Source organism: Dermacentor andersoni, chromosome 6 (assembly GCF_023375885.2).
Source record: "Dermacentor andersoni chromosome 6, qqDerAnde1_hic_scaffold, whole genome shotgun sequence".
Lineage (NCBI taxonomy): Eukaryota > Metazoa > Arthropoda > Arachnida > Ixodida > Ixodidae > Dermacentor > Dermacentor andersoni.
In genome coordinates this window covers 164,928,924-164,948,901 of record NC_092819.1, presented here as the reverse complement: position 1 = coordinate 164,948,901, position 19,978 = coordinate 164,928,924, and the positions used below count along the sequence as shown (strand labels likewise).

General features: G+C 43.4%; 1 protein-coding gene across 4 annotated transcripts in view; it reads left to right on the top strand.

Annotated features, from left to right (window-relative positions):
• Window positions 1-18,747, top strand: part of Scm (Polycomb protein Scm) — a 298,625-nt gene extending 279,878 nt beyond the window's left edge. For all 4 annotated transcript variants that reach the window (XM_055066831.2, XM_050172273.3, XM_055066833.2 and 1 more), the window contains one exon: window positions 13,643-18,747. In XM_055066831.2, the coding sequence (XP_054922806.2) occupies window positions 13,643-13,771 (129 nt within the window). In that variant the 3' untranslated portion in view covers window positions 13,772-18,747. The remainder of the gene's footprint in view (window positions 1-13,642) is intronic.
• The last annotated feature ends 1,231 nt before the right edge of the window (window positions 18,748-19,978 follow it).

The window sequence follows — 19,978 nt, the reverse complement described above, 5'->3', positions numbered from 1 at the left end:
GTGATGAAGCGGCAGAATTCAGCTTTCATCGATGAAGCTCGAAATCCTAAGTAGGGTCGAACGTGGTGAGAAGTCGGATGTCCCTGCAGCGTGCAAGATTCTGAGGAGCACTCTCAACACAATCTTGAAGAGTAAGGGGGAGATAAGGGCTAAAATGGCCAAACTTGCGACCCGATGCGCGTGGCGCCCGACGCATACGCACGGCCATTTACGAGTGGTTCATCCGAAATTGCTTCAGCCGTACCGGCTTCCGCGTGCTCGGTGATGACTGTAAATTCCGATGAATGCGACGAAGCCGTTGCCGGTGTTGCCAAAGTTTGGAGCGAGCTGTCAGAATTTCCGGAAGCTGTTGACGAATCAATATTTCCCTAAAGAGAATTGTAATCTGCAATAAGAAAATTGACCCTGGGCAGTCGCATATGGAAAAAAAATCGACCCTCAAAGGATTAAGTGACAGCTTTTACTGGGTGAGGCAGGTGACCATGGCAGGCTGAATCACAGGGAGGTAGGGAAAGAAAGCTTTGCTTTAATAAGTTTCTCAAATATTTTAAAAGCATTGTGCATTAATGAGGCATAGCGTATAATTTTTTATATGTGCATCAGTCGCTTAGTATCTCGGACAAGCCTTATAAACCACACATCTATATATCCTGAACTTTCTGTACAATTTCTTCATTATAATGAAAATAACGTACAACAAAAATTAGCTGCAATGTTAGAAGTTGGTCAGAAAAGTAAGCAAAATGTCTAGGATAAGATACTGTTTATGCGAAAAGATCACCCCTGGTATTGCTAAAGGCGAAAATGTTGAACATGCAAAATCACAGAAGTGTACATACATGACTCACCTGACAGCAGAAACCCTGGATAGGCCCTTTGATAAAGTTATGTGGCCAAGACCTTTATCCGTCCGTTGTCTCTGCATAGTATGGTGCCAAAGTTGGATGCTGGGAGCCAGTACTTCTTTTCTTGGCACCAAGTCAATCTTTTTTGCTGCCTTCATCAGTTTATCTGCAACAACTGTGCTTCGACAATTGTGAGCACAATTTTCTGTGACAAAGAAAATTTTCATACTACTTACTAGACGTGGTGCAAGATTGCTTTCAGACTTAGGTTGGTTGGCTTCAGCAAGCAGGATATCCGGGCTCTGCCATTGTATCTATTGCAGGTTCTTTACTGCGAGCCATCAAGAGATATGGGCACAGCACAGAGCTGTTGTCTGAGAGTGAGGGGAGCCAGTGTAGGAAGACGGCTGTAATACCGTACACTCATTGCATCTCGCATTGCGTAAAAAAAGATGTCGGGCCATGTTGGGGTGAAAGTGGTTTTTCCGGCAGCCCACAAGCTGGCATTGCTATGTGAGGCATGAAGTACCACTGGAACCAGTACGTGGAATGCACAGAGAAGATTGTGCATGCAATTCCGCATACATGCAAAAAGTGGTTGGAATGCTGGGATTGTGGTTGTCAGCCGATGTTCAGTAACTGCATGGTTGTTGCCAGACATAAAAGTCAGATGACATGCGAAATCATAGAGGTGGCTGAGATTAATCGCCTGGGGAAAAACACCATCAGTGTGGCATTGTCGGGGCTATCGCAGAAAGAGCTTGTTTAATAATAATAATAATAATAATAATAATAATAATAATAATAACCTTTATTTTTTTCCATCAACGTGATGGGGGAGGTAAGGTAAAAAAAGCTGAAACGGACAGCTTGACTAGTTCCCCCCCCCCTTCCCTCAAAGGAAGAAAAATACATTCCATAAAGGCAGGCATTTCTGCTACCCACAAGAAATGAAAGCAAATTATTTTATTAAACAAAAATAATACCTGTCGCTACAAGCATCTTTGTGGCATATAAATATGCACATTCCCAAATGTGTGAACATGCAACTGTAGTAATGGCTTTATATTTACAGGACACTGCTGGAAGACATATGTAAACACCCATACACATAACAATGGCTCACTAACATCTGCATAATGGTATATCACGAACATTCATCAGTAAATTTCACAATAAAAAAAAGGAGTTCAGGAAACATATCAAAGACAAACAGAAATCTATGATATGCATACCAATTTACACAAACAATAACAGTGTTCAGGGAAATACGCCTAAGGCAGAAAAAAACTATTTAAATTGCTGTTTTGATGTATTTTCTAGCTGTATAGCGTGTCTGTGACAAAAATTCAATAATTCTGGCAGTTTTCTTTTCATCTAGGTAGTTCTACACGTCTCAACGTTCCAAACTTCCCTATTATGTGTATCATATAAAGGAGTTTTCTTTGATAAGAAGCTAAAGCTGAGAGAAAGTTTGTTTTCTTTTACATCCTTTTTATATGTTAACACAGGCGGCATGGATACATGTGAGTAATTTTCATAATTTCCAACTTTTCATACAAAGACAGAAATGGGTCATCTCGAGGAACACCGAGAACATGTCGCAACATTCTTTTCTGCATTGTAAGAATTTTACGTAAATTTATAACAGTCGTAGTTCCCCAAACTAAATGTGCGTAACTAATACATGTATGAAAGAAATAATGTATTGTAAAGAATAACCTTCACCTGCTCAGACAGCATCTCTTTATTAATGTACGTAACTCCTACGACACTTGAAATCTTAGAAACAACACGTTCCACATAGCCTTCCCACGTTAAGTTCTCATTGAACACAACGCCAAGAGTTTTGAATGCATGTAGTATTTCTATTTTTGAATCCCCTAACAAAAGATCTGTATTTATAAAAACGCTCTTATTCCTCAGACGGAAAAGTATGGCTTTCATCTTGGCCGTGCTTATTTTTAATGCGTTAGCACTTGACCACTCAAGCAAACGTGATAGTGAGCTATTTGCTTCAGAAATTAGGTCATTCGGACATGCAGCTGAGAAAAGCCTAGTCATGTCATCGGCATAAATGATATGTTTAATGTTCAAATTAATACATATGATGTCATTCAAATAGATATTAAATAAAAGTGGTCCAAGGATACTTCCCTGCGATACTCCTGATGTTATTGTTTTTTTGTCTGAAGAGAAACCATTAAAGTAGACATATTGTTGTCGATTTTCTAAACAAGATGCTAAAAGTACTAGTGCATTACCACGGATTCCATATGTATATCATTTTTCGAGTAAGATCGAATGTTCAAGAAAATCAAACGCTTGTGTGAAGTCTACAAAAACACCCAAGGCTACTTCTCTTTTTCCAAAGGAGTTTAAAATAAATTCTTTCTGCTCCAGTAAAGCCTGTTCCGTCGACCTGTGTTTACGGAAGCCAAATTGTGACTTGGAGACTATACTGTATTTATCGCAGAAATTCATTATTTTGGCGTAAATTACTTTTTCCAGCCCTTTAGAGAAAATAAGGAGTATGGACACGAGTCTGTAATTTCCAATGTCATTCTTATCACCTTTTTTATAGAGCACTGTCACCCTAGCAACCTGCAATCACTTTGGAAACACTTCCTGTAAAAAACACAGATTAAATATGTGCGTTAGGCACAGTGAAATTAGTTCAATTACATGTTTAACAGGTGCAACTTTTATACCGTTTGCGTCTCTGCTTTTACTGTTATTTAGTCCTCGGAACACCGAAATAACATCAGGCTCTATTACAGGACTAAAAAAAGGGATTCCTGGTTTTTAGTTCTGATGTAACCGTGCCCCTTCAGTCAGACAATCTACTTTAAGTTCAACAAAGTATTTGTTAATTTCATCTGCTAAACTAGCGCCTGTGATCTCTTCATTGTTACGCTCAATCTTTGTAACAAAGCTAAAGTTTCTGTGGCGATTTAGAACTGCATTTAGTTTTTCCCATATTTCATTTGTCTTTCCTGCAGAACTCTGAAAGAAATTGCAAATGTAATCATTTCTGGCAGCTCTAATCTCCTTCGTTAATTTATTGCGGAACACTTTAAATGTTTTTATATATCTGGGTCGCATGTGGCCATGAATTTTGCTTACAGTTTATCTCTAATGTCAATCTGGCTGAGAAGTTCTTTTGTAATTTATGGCTTACGTATCTTCTTTGGCTTCGAAAAGACTTTTTAGGGAAAAAATTTATTATATATATCTAGAAACACTCAAAAATATATTAAATGCACTTTCAGCATCTGTCTCGTGCAGCACAATTCGCAAATCTACACAAGAAATTTGTAATTTGGAAAGGTCCATATTCGTTAATGAAAGGTCTTGAAAGTACTATTGCTGTGTGGGTTTTGTTCTATGCATATGTTTATCTAAGCACATATATATACCGAAGTGATCACTTATATATGTGCACATTATTCCAGCCTTCATATTAGATGCATGCAAGTTTGTTATAAACAAATCAAGCAGTGAAGAAGATGTGGGAGTAATTCTAGTAGGCTTATTAATGACATTCATACATCCATAGGCTTTAATTAGTTGTTCGAATTCCGTTTTGCAGGCAGATCTTCAAGCACATTAATGTTAAAATCTCCGCTAGTGATCACAGACAGCTTATTTTCATTTGAAAAAGTGAACAAAGAATCTAGAAATACCAAAAAGCTTTTGCACATTCCCGCTCGGAGGCCGGTATACTACGCCTACTAGTTTTTTGTCGACCGCCAAACACAGGATTTCATAGTCTTCATGCACGCAAGAAAAATTCGGCACTTGGTCACAGACAAGACGTTTCTTCACCATCATTGCCACGCCTCCTCCACGAGAGTAGTTCGGTTCAACAAATATGTGTTGTAAGAGGGTAAGCATAATGCATTAGCTTCTGTGTACCGTGTCTTCGTAAGCATAATGATGTCAAAAGCGAAATCAAGGTTGCTGAACAACATTTCGAACTGAGAGGATTTGTTCTTAGCTGACTGGGCCTTGAGGAGAAACAGCTTAAGTGAATTGGCATATTCCAGACCACAAACATCTTTAAACTCGGATGGTGTAATTTAATCTTTGTTTGAGGCCATAATAAGGAAAAAAAAAGAAATTTAAGTCTATTTAATCTTGGATAAGTCCTCCTTGCTAATCTTACATGATGTACTGTTGTTCCATCTTTCTGGTGGACAAAAACTTTGCTGTTCCGATGCCAGGCATATCTGAAATCATGCACTTTAGCCCATTGCCTGGTTACCTCAAGCAACACCCTGCTTTGTTTCTTCAAGTTTTCCTGAATGCAGCACATTTCTGACTGGTTGAGTTCTGTTTTTTTTTTTCTTAAAAACTGAGCCTTCAAATCCTTTCTTGCAAAATGTGCTATAATACCTGGTATCTTATCTTTAGGTGCTGGAAGCCTGTGCAAAGCAACAATGTTACATTTAGTTATTTTTGGAATGTGAAGCTCCGCTGCCACTTCATTAATTTTTTACAATAAATCTTCGTTTTCACTGACAGGTATGCCATGTAACTCGAGATTTAATTTTCTGGTTTGCCATTCAAGATTGTTTAGATTTTGAGTTATCTGTTGTTTTTCAGTTGCACGGTCTTGAAATTGAATTGATTCAATTCGTTTCTTTAGATGCGATATTTCTTTGTCATGATTACGCATATGTACCAGAACTTCGTCATATTTATCTGACATCACTTCCACTGCGTGCTCAATTTTTTCTACTGTGTCCTTTAGTTTCATGAGGCTTTCGAGTTTTGCATGAATACCTTGAAGCACAGTCGCTATGTCTGCATCTTGTTGCAGACATAGCTATGTTGCATCTTGCATCATGTGTTTGACCTCTTGGATTCTGCTGCATCCACCATGATGACCATAGTTCCCAAACCAGGCTTCAACATATATCCAAGTCTCCCCATGAGTAAGCAGCAATAGCTCAGAATTCTTCACCAACGGTACAAAGACTGCATTTCGATGTCATCGAGGATTCAACAAACACCAGTTGCAAAGCATCACATAATAACCAAAGAGTGTGCTGGACCCTCCGCCAGAGCCCTTAACGAGTTTTGACGTGAGAATGTGAAGCTATAAGGCAGCAAGTCAATGAAATGCTACGCAACGAGATTGTCCAGCCGTCAAAAAGCCTGTGGTCACCTCCTGTAGTCTTGGTGAAGAAATAGGATGGAACCTCGTGTTTCTGCATCGATTATCGTTGACTAAACAAGATCACAAAGAAGGAAATATACCCCCTCCCAAGGATAGACGACGCATTGGTTCAGCTGTACGACGTTAAATACTTATCATCAATGGACCTCAAGACTGCCTACTGTCAAATAGAAATCAATGGTAGGTATCGCGCAAAGACTACCTTCATCATGCCAGATGGCCTCTATGAGTTCAAGGTCATGCCATTCGGACTGTGCTCAGTGCCTGCAACATTCCAGTGCCTGATGCACACGGTGTTAGCAGGGTTGAAGTGGCAGACCTGTCTCGTCTACTTGGATAGCGTCATTGTCTTTGCCGGTAATTTCGACGATCACCTTAGGCGGCTTGGGTCAGTACTAGAGGCGATAAAGCCATCGGGGCTCACCCTGAAGGCAGAAAAGGACTGCTTCACTTACGGTGAGCTTCTGTTCTTGGGCCACATCATCAGTGAATCTGGAGTGTGCCCTGATCCGCAGGAGACATCTGCTTTCGCTTACTTCCCACAGAAAGCAGACATGAAGGGGAGTTCGCAGGCTCCTTGGCTCGTGTACTTATTACAGGTACTTAGCCAAGAACTTTTCGCACGTCACCGAGCCATAACCTTTCTCACGAAATAAGGCATCGATTTCAAGCGGCAAGCACTGCAAGCAGAAGCCTTCCAAGAGCTTAAACAGCACCTGCACCAAGTGGGCAGCACCAGTGCTCGCCCACTTCGACGAAGAAGCAGACACTGAAATCTACACCGGTGCAAGTAGCTTTGTAGCCTCAGTGCCATCCTAGTCCATAGGAAAGATGAATTTAAAAGGGTCATTGGTTATGCTAGCTGGTCACTGTCGAAAGTGGAAGAACTCTTGCCATCATTTGGGCCACCCCAAAATTCTACCCTTACCTATACTGCAGGCCTTTCAAAGTCGTAAGCGACCACCATGCCCTGTGCTGGCTGGCAAATTTATAAAGAACCCTTCAGGATGCCTTGCACAATGGAGTCTTGGACTCCAGGAATTTGACATCATCGTCGTATGCAAATCCGGATGGAAGCACTCCGATGCCAACTGCCTATCACGCGCCCCCGTTGACCTGCCGCCGCAAGACGATGAGGATGACACCGCCTTCCTAAAGCCTCATTGAGTATTTGGAAGGCAGCACCAATGTTGTCGTTAGAGCACTTAGATGAGGATTGTCTTCGTTTTCACTGCTACACAACCTACTCGTAAAGAGGAACTTCTCAACAGTCCATGTGAACTGCCTTCGTGTTCCTTTAGCACTGCATCCAGAAGTACTATGCGCCCTATATGACGATCCGACTGCTGGGCATCTCGAATTCTCCTGGACGCTATCGAGGATACAGCAGAAGTATTACTGGCCACGCCTGACCGCCAACGTCGCCTGTTACGCCAAGACATGCCGAGACTGTCAGCAATGCAAGACACCACTGACAAGGCCAGCGGAATTACTACAGCCGATCGCGCCCCCTTGCCGACCATTTCAGCAGGTCAGAATGGATTTGTTGGGACCTTTTCCGATGTCGTCATCTGGAAGTAAGTACATCGTCATGGCTGCTGATTACCTTCACTTACTACACAGCGGTGAAAGAAACAGCGCAGATCACGCTGTTCAAGTTAGTTTACAGCAGGAACCCAACAATGACTCTTGATGCCATGCTGCTGCATGTCACCGACAAAGAGTATCTAGATGCCGCCGCCTATCTCCAGCGCACTGAAGAAGCTCGACCGCTCGCCTGCCTGCATGTGAAGAACCAGCAGAGGGCCAACAGTCGCCACAGCAATCATCAGCAACGCCACATGGAATACCAGCCAGGTGACCGTGTTTGGGTCTGGACTCCTATATGCCAACGAGGACTTGGCGAGACAGTGTTATGATGCTATTTCGTACCTTATAAGATCATCTGACGTGATGGCGCACTGGACTATAAGGTCGTGCCAGACAGAATTTCACAATCGCAGCAATGCTGCGCACAACCTAAAGTTGTCCAAGTGGTGCGTCTTAAGCCTTTCTACGCCCACCGACGAACTTAGAAACTTTGTTACTTTGTTGTTCTTTCTTTATTATGCCTGGCTTTGTTTTTACTTTACTATCTGTAGCATTGGGACGATGCTTTTAAGAGGGGGGCATTGACATGCATACTTATTTATCCTTTTCTAGGGGACTGCATTTGACCCACTAAAGGTTATCGCTATAAGCGCAGGACGTGCCCGCGTGATAGGAACTTACTGGAATGTTATAGAGGGTTCTATCCATTGTCTGTTGTCACCGAATCTTGTGTAATCTGATTTCAGGCGCACTGTGAATTGTGGTGTATTTTTGGAAGACACACAGCCACTAGCGATTAGTCTACAACCTTTGATGACTCCTGTATAAAAGCTGACACGCTTGACCAGCAGACCTGACTCTGACGATCGCCGACTGTGTTCGCCGCTATAGTTGTGCTTCGAGTGTAACCTCATTTTTGTGGGCACATGTTCGCCCAATTAAAAGCTAGTTTAGTTATTCACGGTTCTGTTGCTATGTTCTTCCCTATCACTACTACATGAAAATATTTCACCTGGGCCAGCGTCCCTTTTGTTTTTTGGCAGGCTAGGGCTAGTTTCACAGTGAATGCTGATGCTGTAATAGGCAGTGCTATCACTACCTTGTACAGTGAGCTTATTTTTACTTTTTTGCAAATGCAAAAGGCATGAAAGTCTGCATTTGAGCCTCACGCGGTTTGCTGTTGATCGCTACTTTGCCTCTTCCTTCGACTTTCCCACTGCTGCTGCTGCTGTGGGCTGCTGCTGTCGTGCACACCGCGTTGAGGGGTGGTTCAGAGCACGCAAGTCAAAGGAAAGGTGACAACAGGAGAAACTCGTTGTCACGCCACTGCGTCGAATGTGCAGAATACCCTCTGGATCTCCCTGGCGTTGCCACATTAGCCGCTTGACAGCTGTTATTATCCGTGACTTTCGTCACAAGCATTGCAGAAACTGCAGTGCTTTCCTTTCTACTAACGTGCGAGGCCAGAGGGGACGCAGATAAAACTGTAGAAAGGAGAAGGAGAGGGAGAAGAGGCAGTTTCCATACAAAAGAGGGGGCAGGTGATGTGAGAAGGCAAGGAAATTCCTCTACTATAAGACAGCGGTTGCGGGGACACAGGATAAGCTTAACTTCAAGGTACGGTACAGTGCATTGCTGCTATTTCTGAAAAATAAACGCCATGCAAATATGTCAAGCAGGCAACTTACGTAGGGCGTGCAGAAGCAGAGCCGCATTAATTAAAGTGCACCACAGGGTCCAGTAGACACTACGGAAGCGGTCGACCGTCAAATCAACACCTTTGTGCCCGTCGCATTAGCTTTGCGGCTATTTGCGCTTTCCAGCTCCTATAGGTAGCGCAGAGAATGTTTCAATATGGCAGTGATAGAGGTGATGGAGGTGATGCGAAAGTGTGCGCATCTCCAGAAGCAGGCGGCCTACGGGCTTCTGGTATCTCTAAGCGCAATCCTTGACCTTGCTAAGGAAACACAGATATGTGTTGTAGAAGGACAGGCTACGTTTAACATTGGCCATATAATATGCTGTGGAATACAAGAGACGACAAGTGCGGCTGTCCAGGTCGAGTCACTCTACCTGCAGACAAGCGCCATAAGAGGCCCACCGTATACTATAAAACTTCAAGTATGCAATGTAACTGGCGCCGTAAAGGTCACTATTTTTCCTTACGTTTTGTAATCTATACTTGATGTACGAGAATTGACACCAAGCAGTTAATCGATAGCCCTTGAATGTAAACAAAGCGCAGTACCCCCACGCCGCTGCTTAAAATAAACGTGTGCATTCATGACGAGATACATGGCTCCATGCACCGGCTTAGTTGCAGAGGGCCTGTTAAATATGTCAGATAACAGGGAAACATTTCAGTAGTGCCGATTTAGAGTACATGACCGAGACGATGAGGCGTGCCAGCGCACCCCGTTTCCAGCACGATCAGAGTTTTCGCATGCTGTAGAGAAGCTCGCATGCGCAGTCTTCATCAATGATCGCTTCAGGTACGTAGTCCTGGCCCTTGTTTCCTGCAACATTGTTATAGAAGAGATGCTTTAAGACCAAGCAAAACGAATACAAAATCAGAAACGCGTCCGTACTATCTCCGGTCGGTACATACGTTCCAGTACAGTAAAAAAAAGCAGCGAACACCTTGTGCATTGACCGCCTGTTTCATTCTAACACAGAACGACTACGAACAATTGCGGAATAGGGTCCCTAGTTTGCAATGCTCGTGACGTGGCACCGTGCACTGTCGCAGAGTATTTACCGAAACAGCACAACTGCAGGCAGAAAATTTAAGGAACAGTGACCCTTGCTTACTTAAAGGGACCCTGAAACGCTTTTGACGATTTCCTACAAACGTACTGAGTCGTTAGAGTAGGTCCTTCTGATCATTAACTGACGCATCTAAGTGCCCCGCGTAACGCGTGTAATTTATTATAAGGTTTTAAAAATGCACATCGCTGCCGATCGCAGCACACTGCTCGACGGAATTTTAAGCCGCCCCTACCCATATGACCAAAATCACCCACACCACGTCAGTGGGGCGAGCTATACGATTGGCTGACCAGGGCGCGTGATCGATAATTTTTCCAACTTTATGGTAAACAAATGATCTTCGTAATAGTTGGAATGTTAGTTAATTTGTTTTTATGAAAAGAAAGTAACATAAAGAGAATGCACAAGAAAAATTTTTCAGTACACTTAAGCACTTCCGGCACACAGCAAGTGTCATCTGCTTGTGTTACAACATACTCCATTTTGACGAGAGCTCCGCGGTCAGAGTCAGTCTCAGTCTTTTCGCGACCACTATGATTCGACTTTATTGCCTTGTGGACCGCAAACGTAGCGACTGGCAATATGTCAAGCTGCGACATCGTGTCCTTCTGCAAGGCAGCGTACGAGCGAACTGGCTGCTGCGCATCGGACTGCCGCTATCCGATCGGCGCCAGGATTTGCGTGTTTGTGGCCGTCACTTTACACGGGAAGATTACTAACGCAATAGCGTTCCGCGACTCCGGTATTAGGGCAAACGCAAGCGCAAGGGGACAGAGTCTGGCCGCTTGACTGTGCCGTAACGGGATGAGCCATGAGATGAGAACTGGCAGAAGGGCAAATGTGAATGGTCTGCACGGTGCAGCCACCTGGAGGCACAGAGCTCAACCATACACAGTAGCAGCAACGAAGTGTATTCTTCTTTGCTGCTGGTGTGTATTTTTCGCAGGAGTGTAATCATCAACACGTTGTTTTTACAAATGTTTAAAATGTTTTACACTTGGTTAGTGCAATATCAGCGCTTTGTTTGGCTGGTTAAGCGCTGCGCCAACAAATGTATGGACCGTGCAGACCGATCAGGCCGCTCACGTACGTCTACGCTAAAGTTCCTTCATCAGCTTGAGTTTATGCCTCCAGTCATTTGCCAAAATGACCAGCTTGCCTGTGGTTACCGGAATACAAGACATGTTCGGCGCTATGACAGAACGCTTGCAACGCACGCTGCTTCGTTAGCTCTCGCTTGGGGTCGACGGCCAAGCGGCTGCAAAGAGGTCTCGCGCGGGCGGGGGGGCGGGCTCCAAAACAACCGGAAATGGACAATGTGACGTCACATCGTGACGCAGAACCAGTGAAGGCGGAGCTTAGCTCCGCTCGCTCGGCGAACGAGTTGAGGAGGAAAAGCATGGCTAGGGAGGAGGGTAACTTCTAATCGCTTGTAGCTCCATTAATACGTAACGCTTCACTTAAATTGTGGTGCGAATGTTCTACTTAAGCTGTACCCTACGCGGCTACAAAATTTGCTTGAACCATTTCAGGGGCCCTTTAAATTTACCTTCGGTATCTATGAAGGCCTTTCTTCGGCCAACCCGAGGCCTCACTCTTGCTTCGGGGGACCACAGCAAATATCTTTTGCGAAGGCATGGTGTTTCTCTTCAGCCGCTTTCATAAGGGCTTCAACTCGTCTTTATGGCAAAAATTCACAATCAGCTCGCCACAAAAACCAAATGAAATCATGGAGAGCAGCACAACAGTCAATTACGCTCACCAAAGTGGCCCCAGAACAAGTCGTCTTTGTTGAAGTGCTCGCTACATACAACCATTTCTTTGCCCAGTTGCTTCTCGATTTGGAGCTTGATTGCCCAAAACTTCCTCCTTTTTTTCTTTTTTGGAAAGTGTTGCAGGCTTACTTTTCCCAGTATCGCACGATTTGTGCATTGTGGCACACTGCACATGCAGTTGCTCTTAGCTCGTTGACTGTGTTGACTGTTTTTTTTTTTCCACAGTGAAGGGTCGCCAACACACCTGCAGAAATCGCGTGAGCGAGAAATCGATCGCCCCCTCTCGGCTTCGGAAAAAATCCGCGCAGCAGCGCTAGCGTGTCTGGAAAAACAAAATGAGGAAAGAAACAATTTATGATAACTCAAAGGGAAGCTCATTACTTTTCGAGGCGAGATCACGATGCCTTATAACACGCACCTATAAAGTGAGATATAAGGAAGAAGAAGCATGTGCTTGCTGTGGTAAAGCTAGGGAAACAATGGAGCATGTTTTATTCGAATGTGAAGACATCTGCCCAGTGGTCGATTTAGCCACCATTGGCCTCCTTGAAGCCCTTGGGTTCAGCGAGAGCAGGGGAAAAGTAAACATGTCCCCAATAGGAGATTAGTCAGAGGCAATTGGAGGATTGGCGGAAGAAAAAGTAGGGAAACGACGAAAAACAGAGACGTACGAAAAGCAAAGTTCACAATAGTGGGTCAAGAAATTCAGTTGTGGGAGCTCGTGCTTTTTTTTTCTTTTTTCTTTTTTTTAAATCTAGGCAGGACATTAGGCAGTGTAATAGCAAGAGCTTGGTGGCGCAACCCACCTCCCCGTTCCAAAAGGGACGCTCATAACATCCATCCATCCATCCGTCCAGCGCGAATGGCATTGTTACAGGTCGAGGATTTGATCCCAATTGCGGCAGCCGCACTTCGACAATGGCAAAATAGAAAACGCACGTGCACTTAGATTTGGGACATGTTAAAGAACATCACGGTGTCAAAATTAATCCGGAGTCTGCCACTACGGTATAGCTCATAATCCGAATGTGGTTTTGGCACCTACAGCCCCATAATCAAATTCAAGTTTAATTCTTCTGCCACAATGCAATGTGCCATGTGAGGCAATGACAACGCTCAACCCTCTCAGAGGTTATAAAATATGGTGCACAACAATGCCTCAAGCAAACACCTCTTTCTGTGTGTTCTGTGTACTGTGCAGACAAAGAGCAGTGGTGCACGCAAGGTAACTTGTAACATCAACTTGCCATTCGTGGGTTAGCCTTAACGTTGAAGAAATTAAGCTTTAGCCGTCAACATCACCGCTAATTATCGTCAAACAAAGCATCCAGCATGGAAAGCTTTGCTTACATCGATTCTCACAGTGCGTGGGATCTGCACAATATCTTGTTGCAACTTTTTTACCATTATTTTGGCTTCACTATCCTTGTAGTTTGTCAGCAATTAAGATAATGAAGGTTGTTCCCCTATACTTGCAGGAGATTGATGGCAGAGCATTGCTGCTCTTGAACAGTGACATGATGATGAAGTACATGGGCCTCAAGCTGGGGCCTGCTCTTAAGATCTGCAACATCATTGACAAAATCAAGGGCAAGAGAGCACTGTGACCCACCTGCTCTCTGTGCTTCTGCTTCCGCCGCCGGTCTGTGCATTCTGCATCATTGTTTTGTGAGCCATTTGTGCTTGGGTGCTCCAGTGCAGGAGGTGTGCAAGTTGTGAAGCATGTGGCACCGAGTGCATCGGCTTCACGTTGATTGCGACAACTGTCGGTGGCGAAGCCCTCAAAGTGCACTACATGCTCCAAGGGAACTTGATGTCATGTCCTGTGTGAGTGACCTAGAAACTGTTCCCCACCTTATTTTTTCTGAGCTTTTTTCTTTTCTTTGCCAGGTATGTGTGTGGGGTCTTACAGTAGTGTTCTCTTCTTAGTGCTTACTGCCAAAGTGCCGGACTGTGTGTGTGGCAGACTTCCTTCACTGTGCCCTGCTGAACTGACCTGTGGGGCAACTTGGTTGACAAAACGGAAACGGGAGCCTTTCGTTTGATTCCCTGTGCACAAAAAATGTGGACGAACCAATGAGCACAGTGTAACTGCAGCATCAAACAGTGCAACAAGCTTATCTGTATTCATCTTAATTTAAGAAAGTGGGTGTTGCCATTGTTGGTCCTTATGCCATGCTTTTCATTGTTTGTGTTTTCTGTGAAGAAATTGCGGTTTTGTAAAGGCAGCCACCTAATTGCCAACTAGTTTTTCGGTTTCCTTCTTTTTCTTTTATTCTTACTCACCTACAGTATTGCACAAGGGCCATTTCACCATTTCACCTATTTATTTTTGTGTTACAAAAGGTTCCCATGTGTCCAATGTTTCTCCTTATGTTTTGTACATAGAAATTCACCATCCCAGCTTTTCGGAAAAGAAAAATCGAATGGCTCCTTTGCAGCAAGTTTCATTGAGATGTGTGCCACGATGGCTGTCACTAGGTATTGGCTGTTTCTTTCCTGTTTTATGACAGCATCATTCAGTCAGTTTTCTTCTTCTTTTTTTTGTATCTTTCAAGCTTGACCAAAATAGCATGACACGTGATTTTGTGCACTCAATGGAGCCAGGTTACAGAATCAGTCTTATAACTGGAGCATGACAGTGGCCTGTGCGTTCTGGTCCCATTTACTGTGGCTGAATCAGTCGGCCCAGTGGGTAACAACTGGCAAAAGATGAGGACCAATTTTAGTGCCTTTATTCATGCTTTCCACATACTGCAGCAGCAAATACTCTGCTATGCCTTACAAAGGTACAGTTAACTTAGGTATCGTCTCGAGTGGTAATGTTCCAGCAAGGCCACTTGTTGGTCTAGTGAAGCCCCTTAAATACACGGATAACCAGTACAGGCGCTGGGGCTGCTGCATGTTTAACTCATCTGTCTGTGCTTATGGAAACAACTGTGGGCACATAAGCACTGGCATTGACTAGTTCTGTTCACTGTTCAGTTCTTTTTTGCTCAGCACCTCTGTTCACTTCCAGAAAGCACACGATCTCCCAGTGGCTTGAGTGTCTGCGCTAGGAAAATATTGCTCAATACAAGAATGTGCGGGGGGGGGGGGGAGGTAAAACTAAGTACCTTCTGATGTTAAAACTCGTGGACAAAGTGCAAGTAAGTTTTTAGCTACACAATTTCTGATAACTGTATGTCTGTGATCATCATTTTGATTTGTTTAATGCCCCATTGTGTTTTGGCTTAGCAGGTTGGAGTGCTGTAAAGATTTGGCTTACTTTCTCTGCCTATGTACACGATCTCAAGTTTTGAATATTTCAATTGCTCGGGACTTCTGTTTGGCTGGGCAGCTTTTGATTGCCAAGGAAGACTGCCTTGATGTGCATACACATTGCAGGCAGCATGCTACTTCGATATATGCAGTTGGTGTAGCTATAGCTGGACACTTGCTGCTGATTGCATTTTAATTCTGCAGATTTAAATTAAATAATGTAAGTGATGTTTTCATTATGGTTTGCTACTGCAAATCAGCTTTGACTCTACTCATTCAGCTGAAAAGTGATGGGCACATGGAAGCTGCTGTACCAGTCAGGCCAGCTTTTCAAGGCACACCAATCAACAAACAAATGTGAGCTGATGCCTTAGCCAGTGTCTTCATCCCATTGCTGTTGTGGTAGAACACTTTCTTGAGCATAATCAGTGCAGTGCTCTTGGTGCCACAGGGCTCTCTCGTCTCAATTTACAGTTACCCTGGTAACATCCCGACAAAGTACCAAAGTTGTTCCCCCTGCAGCCACCTCACGGAACAGTGATCTCTCTTGCGCTGTGGTTGTGCTATGTTGCAAATGCATGCATTGTGGGTGTGTCAAGCTGCTACTCGGATTTTGACCACTGCTCTGAATAGGCAACCCAACCAACTAGCCTGGTCACACACTTTTCTTCATGCAGCGTAGGCTGCAGTGTCGGTTTGCTTTTCTTTTGTTTTTTTTTGCTGGTTAACAAGAATGTAGCATTTCCTCAGTTTGCATTCAAGTTCTGTTGAAAGGATGCCTTTTTGCATTGGAACATTTTAGGGATTGCACAAAGACAGAAAACATTTCAATGTAAAGACTCATCCTTTGAACACAAACCCAGCTTGTTATCCTTATTGCCAAGTTCTGTTTGTTTCGCTCAAAACATGTGTCAATGCAAATTTCTTCAGCTTGCGTGTAGTTTTTCACTAACCAACGGTCATGTGACCAGTACTTGTTGACTCTTGGGCACACTGTTTTGAAACACAAAACAAGGAAGTCAGCTTGAGATGGCAGATGCAAAATTGTCCTTTAAGAGAGTTGTGTTCAAAACAACACGCCTCAAAGTCAACAATGTGCAGTTAGCCGCAGTTGCTGATTTGGTTACCTGGTTATTGTTTTATTTTGTTTGTAGCAAATACGAGTTCCTTGTGTGCAAATAAGCATGCATCATGTGTGCACACATAACTATTCGTGTATGGTATGCACAGTATACAATCATTGTTCCTATCAACTATAATACTGGAGTATGGTGACTGAGGGTAAATGTGATGACTCATTGCTTCCCTTTCAATCCACATGAATGCATTAAATGAATCTGCCATTAAGTGTACTGCTGTGCAGTGAACTCCCACCAATTCATTTCTAACAGGGCACATCTGTTAGCCAAGTTACTCATCAAATTGAAATGAAAATTAAATGTCCAAATTTTTATTGTATTACTAAGATTTAGTCAAGAGTTCAACGAAATGCTGTCTGGTCAGGTAAAATCATTGTTAAAAATGAAGGAGGTCACTGACCAAAGTATAAATTAAAAAACAAAGACCTTTTGGGGTCCATAAGGATCCCTTGTTCACCATGGAATGTCTACTAAGCAAAAGGTTCTTAGGTAGTGTTGAGTGCATGATAAGGGCAAAATTGTCATTGCTTGTTGAAGCTTAAAGGGACACTAAAGAATACCAAGACAATCTAGATGGTTCTTGAACAGGTGTACCACACGTACAGAGCTGGTAAGCCAGAGAAGCCTTGACAGCCTTCACGCAATGTGAAGGTTGCGAGTACGGTCCCCAACAGCTACAAGTTATATTTTTGTCCACTTTCATTTCCCCTTTTCATCATTATGTTTTGCATTTCAAATTCAACCACGGCTAATAGCCCCAATGCTTTCATTGGCTTCGTTGCCTGCTGGCTTTACTTGGTCATGATTAACAAAAATTGAGCCCCTCCATTTTCCTTCTCCTTGTTTGAACTACATATAGGCCGTTCTGCACTAGCTGCCTGTGATGACGTGGATTTGGACAGCGTTTGCTGCGGACTAAGGAAAACTTTGTTGATAAACAAGTATATTAAATGACATTAAAAAATATACAGACTAAGCAAGTTTTCTGCATAGAAATGTTCCGTAAACACGAAGATAAACTTGAAAGCCATGACGTAATGCTGTCTCAGTGGTGCTGTAATTTGGGTGCAATATTCAAAAAGGGAAGCTCCTGCATTCATATCCTGTGCCCTTTCGTTAAGTGCCCTCTAAATTTGGCACTTCACGATTTAACACTGATGTAAAGTGGCTCTTATTTATTTATTTATTTATTTATCGGAGTACCCACAGCGCTTGTGTGGCATTACAGTGGGCAGGTATATTCAGCAAAAGATAGCTAAGACAAGCAGATGAAGGAATTAACACATTTAGGAGGGCAGACAATGCAATCATCAAATACGCATTTGGCAACCAGTAAATTGTGAACGGTGTAGTGTAAAAGGTTAGCGTTCTCTTACCTTTTAAAGTCGCCTGCAAAGCATGCATTTACAGTGGTAGCAAAGCATTAGTGTTGCACGAAGTAATGCTCTGGGATTAGTAAATGTTTGCTACTAACTAAACTTGCACAGGTCACGCACACACGAACAGAGTGGCCTTTATTGTCACGCTTTTCATGGCATGGTAAGGAACGCCTCTAATGGGAAGAGCATTATCAACTGCAGCGAGACTCCTAAACATCACGTTATAGGTGTTCTGTGACATCACTGCGTCCAGGAAGCATCAAGGCAATGGAGGAAGGAAAATGGAGGGCACATTCCAGATGGGTAGATGTTTGGGCTGGTACATCATTGAGAAGTTAAACTGGCACAGAATGTAAGAAAGGCATGGACAACATGAGCGCTGACTTACAACCAAAATTGCAAGGAAGCCCTCTGCCCCCGGCATACCGTTGCGCATGTGCAAAAAATAGCAACCACTGAAATTTTTTATCGTAGATGCTGATAAAACACGAGCTTAACCCTTTCAGGCGCTGTGTTCACAGTTGTGTATGCCAAGGTTGGGCATGAACAGCAATCGCATTGATGAGCGCAATATTTAAAATGTGTCTCATACTTCTTGAAACAATGCTGATTGGAATTGTGCTGCAAGTTTGAATAACATTCAAAAAATGTTTTAGTATGAGGGGGAAGGTAGATGGGCAAATATTTTTACTCGCTGTGATTATGTTGTATGTAGTTGGTTCATTTCGTTCATTGTTTTTTATAATGTGTTGTATCAGACATGATTTTCAAATGGCTAGACATAAAATAGTTGATGTTCTCCTATCATGTTCCTGTAGTGAGTTTACGCATGGAGTCCAACAGTCTGCAAACTTAAAAAGCTCACTAAGGAATTTAGAATTCTTACTTCTGCAGCTGTACGCTTTTTATGATTCTGAAGACGTAAGAAATGTGGTGAAAGTAAGTTTTAAATCAATGGAATTGACGCCTGAAGGGGTTAAAATGGCAAAGATATTGACAATGAACAAGGTGAAATAAACATAGAAAAAATGGAGAACGTGACGGAAGGATTGCTTTTTGATGCAAAAGCATCAAATGGACCATTGAGCGAAAAAGTCAGCGGCATCTGTAGCAGTGAAAAAAATTGTGCCCAACTTCCCATTCGTTGCGACACCATGTCAGTGGAATGCAACATTGACACCACAGGCTGCTTGCTGGCTCGAGCAGCACATACCACCATAGTCTGAAGCATCTACATTGTCAGTGGCTTCAACCTCCACAGTAGCGAAACATGGCCGTCCACGGAAGTACACCACCGACAAAATAAGGGAGTGGAAGAACGCAGGAAAGCGAATGAAGAGGCCGACAGCAAAATCCACCATCGTCAACTCTCCCAATAAACAGTGGGCGGAACGACCATTAACGCAAGCATTAGCCACAGTGCAAACCTGGGAAGGACCGCTCGGTGGCATTCAATTGGACATTCATGATTTCACATTCACTACTAATGAGAAGGGCTTAGGTGTCCTCACATTTTTCGCAAACAACTCCTTGCGTCGTGCACGCGTGATAAAGCCTATCTGCAACTTGGGAAAAGGACACATATTATGCAGACAGCCTTCGCGAGCTCGTTGCTTCTTTTTCCTGGTTTTCTCCCGGTTTGGTGTCAGTGTGGCAGCTGCACATTGTGATCTTGCCTGTCGCCTTTTTGGAAGAGTGTGCGCTGAATGCGGCTATAGGGTCGCCTCCGACATTGCACCGGCGCGTCATTACGATATTGGAGGCCACTGCATGCGTCGTCTGCTTTGGTACTGTGAACAAGAACGCGGCTTCACCAAGATTGTACAAAGAACTTGGAGGACACTTATGCTTTGCGATAGCATTCAAAGATCCCTGACTGCTTCTCACGCTTCCCGGTAGCTGCAGCTTATGTAACTGTAATGTTTACCGGGAGATGCGAGTTTTCTGGTAGAAATATGGCCTCTTGTGTGGGCCGATCTTCTGTTATTGTTTTGCACTTTTAATATTTCAGTCTGAGAAGATTTAACATAAAAGG